Consider the following 8,613-nt stretch of genomic DNA (forward strand, 5'->3'; position numbering starts at 1 on the left):
GTGCGTCGGGTTCTGTCGCAACCAGAACCTAATGCAGTTGCTGCGCAGAGGAGGGAGACAGCTGTGCGCAGGGAGGCAGAGATGCGTCTGCAAACACATGCCAGCTTAGAAGGAGCCTTAGTCTCATAGGATAAATGAATACAAAGGTGATAAATGGAGCCTTGTAATGCAATGGTTAAACGGCTGTCCTGCAGCCAAAACTGTGCTCACAACCTGGGGTTCAAATCCCAGGTAGCCGGATCAAGGTTGACTCAGCCCTTCCAAGGTTGATAAACTGAGTAACCCAGCTCACTGATGGGGGGGGGGGGAGATGTGTAACCTGCATAATTACAGTAAATTGTAAACTGCCTGGAGAGTGCTTGAAGTGCTACGCGGCGGTATAGAAGCAGCACAATTTGTAAATATGAACAATGCGGAGATTTGTTTAGGAATTAAACTGGATTTATTTATTTTTCATATATTTATTTTTATTAAAACAAACTACAACAGAATACAAAAAAAGGGGGAAAAAGAAAATAGCCCAAACTAGATTTATTATATACAGTTCTTAAAACCAAAACGTAACACTATTCAATGCTTAGTTTAAGGGACTTGCTAAAATATCTGTTTTTCCCCTAGTGTTTAACCAATTTATTATTTATACTGTCTCAAAGAACCAAGGTGGGGAAAGAGTGGCCTTCTGATCTCTTTCAGCCTAAACAGCGCACCTCCTCCAGGGTGGGGGGTGGGGGTGGGGGGCGTGATGACGAGTGTTGGGGTTCAGCCAGGTTGGGAGTGTCAATGGGGTGTCACAGGTTGCTGTTTGCCTGCTACAGGAAACAGAGGAACGTCTCACTAGTTGTAGAACAAACAGACAAGGAGGCACCTGGAGACCCTCTCCCCCCCCCCGGGTTGAAGCCTCTCTGACACCTCCTTGGCTTCCACGGGAGGGACCTGAGGGGCTGCAGGGGGCTTTCCACTCCGGGACCCCAGGGAGGCCTGCCAAGGTTTGCGCTCGCCCGGCTCAGGCCCGGGACACACCGAGGGCAGGTCCCGACTAGTCTGCAATGTAGACGAGACGGTGTTTCTCCAGGGCGCCGATGTCGTGCTCCAGCTGCTTCATCTGCACCTCCAGCTTCTCTTGGTGCAGCTTCCGGGGAACGGTGTCCACCAGCAGGGACATGCTCTGGTATTCCTTATGGAGCTCCTCCCAGTTTTTCTTAAGGCCCTGTTGCAATTCCAGGCAAAGACAAGGTTAATGTCGCCTCCGGAAGGAAGCCGCTGCCTCCCACAGACCGGCGACCTGCTCCTCGGGAAGGGAGGGAAGAATCACAAGAGGGGACAAAGCCTGGCGAGAAAATGGTGTCTAGGGGGGGCAGCGGAGGGGGGGCCTTATAGCGCTTGGGGAAGTTTGTTTCTTTTCTGCTGGGATGCCCAGAACCCCCTCCCCAAGGTGGATTCCAGCAGCTGACGCCGGACAAAGCGCCTCTTCCCTTTCCTGAGGCCTGGACAGGTATTTGGATATTGGGCGAGAAATCCCATCGGAAGAACGGACAGCAAAGCCAGGCTTCCCTAGGGCGGCCGCCCAAAAACAAGCATTTCTGGGCCATCCAGAGCCTCCTGCCTGGAAGTGGACATGGAGGAAACCTGGCGGGGTCCGGTCAATGCCGCCGAGGGAGAAGCCGTCCAGCTCGCCTTGGGTGGGTTGCCAGAACAAAACGCTCATCCTCGCTCGCACTCTCTTTTTTTTTCCTCCCAAACATGAAGGCTTTGCCCGTCCTTCTGGCTGCCCGCCTGCCCACCTACCTCCAGCACGGCTTCCCTCTCTTCTCGGGCCAGCCGGGTCAGGCCTCTCCCGCCCAGGGTCTCCTCCCGGCCGGCGTCCCTCTCCTCCTGGGCTCGTTCGGCTTCCTGGTTTCGCTTCTTTATGTATCTTGGTGTAACACCAAAATCCTATCCAAGACAAAACAAAACAAAAAAATCATTTTATAGCCCAAAGTATTTCCTGCAGGGAGCATGCTACGTTTGGCCAGGTTGGCCTCTCTTTGTCCTGCAGGTGAGGCAGCAAAAGTCACCCAGAAATCACTGGCTAATTTCTTGGTTTTGAGAAAGGAAAAGTATTTCTTCAAGAGAGCCAGGAGTGAACAGCATGATGGACCAGAATTCAAAGGATGTGGGTTCAAATCCTCCAGTCAGCCTCTGAAACACACCGACAGAGGACTGGCATGGGTTTTTTAAAAAAAGCCCCTTCACTGTCTCGCATAGCTGAGCATCCCTACTAGGAGCGCTGTTAAGCTAGAACCCACTTGCTGCCACATAACATGCAACATTTTATCTTTGTGGGTGCCTGTGTTTTATTTATACAAAAAGAAAATAAATATGAAAAAGAAAATGCATATGTGAAAAACGTAATGATACAGGACAACATATATGTCATAAACAATCTGATTAAACAAAATGTCTTCCCCCACCCCCGCCTCCACCAAGATCATTTGGAGATATAAAATGTTTCCTCCATTTTGTTGGGAAAAAAAGGGTTGAGACACTGAGACAAAGGATAAATAATAATCTTTATCTGGTTCTCTTAGGAAAAGGGTAAACAGGGCATCCTAAGAAAACAAGAAAGGTACTAAAACTACATTACAGAACGTACCAAACAGTAAAGGGAACTAAAGGCAGTGGCAGGTCAGGCAACGCCTGCAAACTCAGGCAAGCACACACGGTCTCTGCCTCGCTCGGTCAGTGAGCACCATGGAAGGGCGAAAAGGGGTGGGGAGGAAGAGACAAAGCTTTATAGAGCCTCCTTGATTGTAAGGGGCAGGTGGGGTCTTTGAGGATATTAACCCACAGTGGGTGGAATGTTACCTCTTGCAATATACCGACACGTTTCTGGAGCCCCATCCTCTTGCCAAAATGTCTCTGGCGAAGGTGCACAATCCTTACCCTTTATTCCTACAAGCCATGCAACATTTTATCAGTAGCTTAACCAATTAAGCAGTTAATGGACACCGGGCATCTCGCATAGATTCATTGCGTGGGTTGCTAACCCCGATGGCTTTAAGGAGCAACAGTGATGGTAATAATCCATTTCCGAGAGCTTGGTTAACATTAGTACCGTTCAGCAAAACGCACCTTTTTCTTGAGGTATTTTTTAACAAGCCCTGAATTTTCCACCAGAAACTTGTCGCCCTTCCGCACGTCGACGCAGGCGTGGGTGGGCTTCTTGGGGACCCCCACGATGGCCTCGGCGATGTTGGTGGCGATGAAATCCTTCTGGCTCCAGATGCCCATGACAGGGCGGTCGGTCCTCTTGGGCACGTTCAGCTCGGGCGGCTTCTTGGCACTTTGGCCTTTCTTTCCTGTTTGGTTTTTAAAAGCCGTACAAATTGCAGTGAGGCGGCTCAGTCTGGCCTCTTAGCGAGAAGAGACCCAAATTAGAGCCAAGACTTGTAGACAATGGCCTCTCTTGCCGAGAACCGAACCACCGCCATTGCTCCAACAATCCTCTTTCTTCCCCGGCCTTTCCCCTCCGTGCCTTTCCTCCTCACCCGGGATGCTCCCCGAGCGCTTTGGTCCTGGAGGGCCTGCCTCGGTCAGGCACCCTCCACCCTCCCTGTGGCCCCCCTGCAGACCTGAGGGAAGGGCACTCTGGCCAAGGTCATGGAGAGGCTGCCCCGACTCTCTCCCTCCCTCCCTCTCCTGAGAGTGGCGTCACAGCGACCGGCTGCTGTCGGCCGGAGAAGGGAGTTCTCTCCTCCCTTCCAGAGAGGATGCTCTGCTCCAACAAAATGAAACCTCACTGGAAACAAGAGGGGTCCAAACTGGGCCCCTGAGACGGCAACCTTCCTCAAACAAATATTCTAGGATTCAGATGCGTTGGCCTTGGTGGGAGTGACTTCTGAAAGAACACGGCCGTGGCTGTTTTCAAAAGGGGGAGTCGCCCCCCCCGACTGCCTCCTGGCTCCCAGCTGTCCCAGAGGAGCCTGGGCGCAACCCAAGACGGTCCTGTCACATGATTAACCCCACCTGTACGCCTGCGCACACTTCCCGCCTTTATTCCATTTGAGAACAACACCCAGCGCTTTTCGACAACCGTCCCTCCCGGCTCTGCTGTGCCTCCTTCTCTGACGAAGCCACCTGGAAACCCTAAAGGGCGAGACACTTCTTGGTGCCTTCTCGTCATCACAGTAAGAGCAAGGAAAGGTATTGCCACAAGGTGGCTTTTGCCATTTTTTTCCTTGGGAAAATCCTGGCGAGCCCCACCATTTTTATGTGATTGCACTGTTTCACTAGACTGTACGAGTTCCAGCCATACGTCAAAGGTCGTGAAACGAGCACTCTGTGCAGTTTAATGGTGTTACATTTAACCTGAAGTGTGTTTTGTTTTGTTCATCCATCTCATGATTTTGAAGTGGAATTTTGTGGTTTCGAACATTTGCTGTTAGTCTTGCTGGACAATGATCACGACACACCTTCCCAAAATGCAGAGACCTTCCACGGATGCTGAAATGCTGCATGCTGCCCCAAAGCCCAGGGAGTGGCAGCTGCCAGCCTCACACCACTGGCCTTCTGCCCCATTGTCAAATTGCTGCCAGTCAAGAAGGTGGCCCAGCCACTGGCAGTTGCAGGCTGATTGGCACGGCTTGGCTGACCTCTTAACTCGCCGCACTTTGCCATGGAGATCTATGCCAACTGCATTATGACAACATAAAGGCTCCACAGGATTTGTGCTTCTGCCCTTTCAGGGGCTGGGCATGGCTAGCAGCCAGCAGCCAGATCTGTTCTCCTGCTGGACCTTACATGTCCATAAGAAGATATCTTTATAAACTGCAGAATAACTCCAAAACATGTGAGAGTGGCCCTCCCTCCGTGGGGCTCACACCAGGAATGGCAGAAAGGCCGCCCCATAAGAAAGCAGGGCGTCTGCTAGGCCTGGTCTGGTCCATTGGGTTGGCCAAACTCCTGTGGCTCAGGTGTAAAAGGAGAACACCCTGAAGTGGTGACGGGTGACCCTTTATAGAGCGCTTCCCTACCGGTGGGCACACAGCTCCCCGGCACGGAATACAGTTAGCCTGAAAACGTACGTTTCGGAAGCTTGGGTTCCTTGGCATGTTTCCGGAGGAAATCTTGGGGAGTGGGGACCTGGAGCTTAGGAATTCCCATCGTCTTGCAGGGATGCGTCTTCCTCTCTTCTATTTCGCGTTTTACAAAGGGCTGGAATACTGATATATACCTTCAAGAAATGGAAAAAACGTACTTACTTTTCCGAAGGAAGGCACAGCCTTCCAAATTCAGAAAGAAGACCGTGAGCCTGTCGTGTCCCGTCTGCCACCGTGTCATTCTCACAGTGACCGACCAGATGCCCCCGTGGGACAGCAGGAAAAAAGCACAGCCAGCCCCCCTCACCCCCCCCCTTTCCCAGAAACTGGCACAAAGCATCAGGCTGCTTCTGACGCATCTGATGATGTAGATGATGCTATAGGAATCTACCTAAAACTGAGTATAGGACTCATCCTGGGTCTGCCTCACCCAGCCTTGTCTTTTGTGATTGTCAACAGCTCTCCAAGGTTTGAAGCAGCCGCCTTTCCCAGCTTCGCCTGGCAATGCCAGGGACCGGATGTTTTCCTGGGCTGAGTGGTACTTTTACTGGATTACTTTAAAAGTTATATCCAGGAATGCTTTCAGGTTCTCCAGAAGTCATCATCAGGATTAAAATTTAGGTGCAAGGGAGGAAGCAGAGAGCCAGAAAATGGGGCCAGAAGAGATGCACTTGACTCTTGACTCTTTTGTTTTATGGACTGCCTGAACTTATTTCTGAATCGAGTTGAGTCGTATACCCCACCACCGCCCATTTCTAAAGGAAGGGCGCGACTCGAGGACTGCACATGTGGAAATCTTGGTGGCCAAAATGTTTGGCGCAAAACGGTCAGAGCTGCTCCGGCAGCTTGCAATGGAGTGATCTTTCCCCGCGGTTGAGAGATGGGGGCTTTCGAGTGAGGAGAGACATTTGTGAATGCTGGCCGAGCACTGTGCTTGGCCAAAATGGCTCCCTGTGTGGTGATTTCTCCCCCCTCCTCCCCCACCTCCACCCCTGGCCCCACACCTGGGTGACTTGGTGGGTTGTTTCTCTCCCGAGGGCAGCAGGTTGTAAATGTTCTCCTCTCCGGACAGCCCGAACATCTTCAGGTGGAGGAGAGACCTGCAGAGACGGGAGGTCAAAGTGCAAAACATTTAGCCACTGAAGGGCCATCCCAAGGCGGAGTAAGAGCCAAAGAAGAACAAGAAGAAGAAGAAGGGCTTTGTAAGGAAGACTCAGCATTCCTTGGAGATCAGCTGCTCTGCACGTGAGAAACCACTGTAACTGCTTTGCTGAGAGGCAAGAAATTGTAACCAATGCACATAGTCCAGAAGGGCCAAGGAACTGCTGCCTACAGGACTTTTGTTTCCTTTTTGGAACTGTATAAAAACTTTAACCCTGTTGATCTCAGGTCCCCACCCTGCTGGGCACCCGAGGGCACACTTATCTGAATAAACCTGCCGCCCTTTATCCCCCCCCCCCAAGAAATGGATCCCCTTATTATGATTGCTTGGGCCTGAGCTTAATAGAATTAGCTGAGACACCGAGCTCGGGGAGGAACAGAGAGGGTGGGGAGGTGCCTCCTGGGGACCCACAACTCAGCCGGGATGGGCAGAAAAAGCAAATGCTCTCGGTTGGCCCAAGAGAGCGGGTTTCCCAGCCTCTGGAGGGGATACGAGGAGCCCTGCTGAGGACAGGCCGGCCCAGGTGCCTCCGGTGGGAGAGGGAGAGCCATGCTCGCTCGGCGGAGGCTCCGGCCCTCCCTCTGGACCCCCAACCAAGACCGAAGGGGGTCCCAGCTCAGGAAGGCAGCAGGTGTGATCCTTCAGGTGCAGCACCTGGGCAGGAAAGGGCAGCCGGCCGGCGGGCTGGCTCAGGTGGGGACCTGCTGGCAGTCCTGAGGGCCCGAGGAGGAGCCTCGGCCAGAGGGGGGGGCAAGGTGAGAGGCCAGGCTGGGGGGGAGAGATCCTGTGAAGGAGCAGGCTCTGCTTAGACAGGGGCTGAGCCCCATCCTCCAGAGGGGAGGAAGGGCCACCAGCACCATTTGGGCTGCAGATAACAAAACCCTGGATCCGCAAGGGGTGTGTGTGCCCAGATGCCACCCAACTCCCCTTGCACACACACATACACACCCACTAACAGCCCCCCCCCCAGGGAACGGGACTCAATGGGCACCGGCCTTTCCTCAGTGGCAGTTGGGATTCTGAAGGGAGGGGGGAAGGGGGAGGAGCTCCCTCCTGGGGCCTGCAGAGGCTCCGCCCACTAGGACCCTGGTTCTTCCAGTAGGAGCCCCCCCCCCTTGCTATCCCAGCTGGTGAGATCATCCCTGTTGAGGATGATGATGGCACCGCAGCTGACTCAAGGAGGTCCCTCCCTGACAGGGAGCTCTCCTTCCTTTATGGCCAAAAGAGGGTCTCCTGTCGGCCGCTGGTGCCTCCCTAGAAGCCGATCGGGTGCAGGAAGCGGCGCTGCGTAAGCCCCTCCGGTCCTGTTGTCACTGCCCCCCCCCCCGGGAAGCCTCCGCAGGGCTCCTGACTGGAGGGTGGGGGGCCCAGAGCTCTCCCTGGCACCGCTGCAGATGCAGCCCTGCAGCAACGTTTCTGCTGGTGGAGACGCCGACGGGCGGCCTTCAAGCGGGCTGGCCAAAAAGCCCACATCCCTTACGCGCTCAGGACCTGGACGTGGGTGATTCCGGAAGGATGCTTGTTCCCTGGATTTCCATGTCTTGGTCACACCATGACCGTATTAGGTCCTGTCCTTCCCTTCACTCCCCAACGCCCCCCTTCTAGTCCTACTTTTGGGAATGGTCGGGGAAAGAGGAAGGTCTCCCTGCTGGACTCCCTGGAGAGGCGATTTCCCCCGTGGGGGCGCCTTTTTCATCTACTAGTCTAGCTGGCTGGGGGACTTCCTTCCATTCATCATCAGCTTCTCCCTCCCTCCCTCCCTCCCTTCCTTCCTTGGGCATCTTCTGTCTAAATCCTACTACATTCCTCCCTCAAACCAATATTTCCCACCTGGTCCTTCTCACCCCAGTTGACCACAAAAGAAGCTCTACCAATCCCACCCAAAGGTCAATGGCTGGTTGGTTGGCAATAGGGTGGTGGGGGTGGAGAGCCATTGAACTTACAGGTATTCCGGTTAAATGCAAGGAATCACCTTAAAACAGAGAATGTGTGTGTGAAGCAACATTGCCCCATGTGCTGCAGATTACAGCAAACATGTAGTTTAGGCTTATGCTGCATTTCCCACACAGGAACAGAGGAGAAAAAGGTAAAGGTTCCCCTTGACATTGAGTCCAGTCGTCTCCGACTCTAGGGGGCCGTGCTCATCCCCGTCTCCAAGCTGCAGAGCCAGCGTTTGTCCAAAGACCGTTTCCGTGGTCTCGTGGCCAGCGCGACTAGACACGTTACGTTCCCACCATGGTGGTACCTCTTTCTCTACTTCCATTTGCATGCTTTCGGATGGCTAGGTTGGAAGGAGCTGGGACAAGCGACGGGAGCTCACTCCATCGCCTGGATCCGATCTTACAAAGGCCGGTCTTCCGATCTTGCAGCACA

The 8,613-nt window shown here is 53.5% G+C and overlaps 1 protein-coding gene across 1 annotated transcript; it reads right to left on the reverse strand.

Annotated features, from left to right (window-relative positions):
- Nucleotides 1-130: 130 nt before the first annotated feature.
- Nucleotides 131-6,758, reverse strand: LOC110082531 (enkurin). Its single transcript, XM_020800149.3, has 5 exons — nucleotides 6,083-6,758; nucleotides 5,064-5,212; nucleotides 3,112-3,338; nucleotides 1,786-1,932; nucleotides 131-1,207 (listed from the first exon to the last, which is right to left on the reverse strand). The coding sequence occupies exons 1-5, from the start codon at nucleotides 6,208-6,210 to the stop codon at nucleotides 1,037-1,039; spliced, it is 822 nt and encodes a 273-aa protein (XP_020655808.3). The 5' UTR covers nucleotides 6,211-6,758; the 3' UTR covers nucleotides 131-1,036.
- Nucleotides 6,759-8,613: the final 1,855 nt, after the last annotated feature.

The sequence above is a fragment of the Pogona vitticeps genome, chromosome 6 (assembly GCF_051106095.1).
Source record: "Pogona vitticeps strain Pit_001003342236 chromosome 6, PviZW2.1, whole genome shotgun sequence".
NCBI lineage: Eukaryota > Metazoa > Chordata > Lepidosauria > Squamata > Agamidae > Pogona > Pogona vitticeps.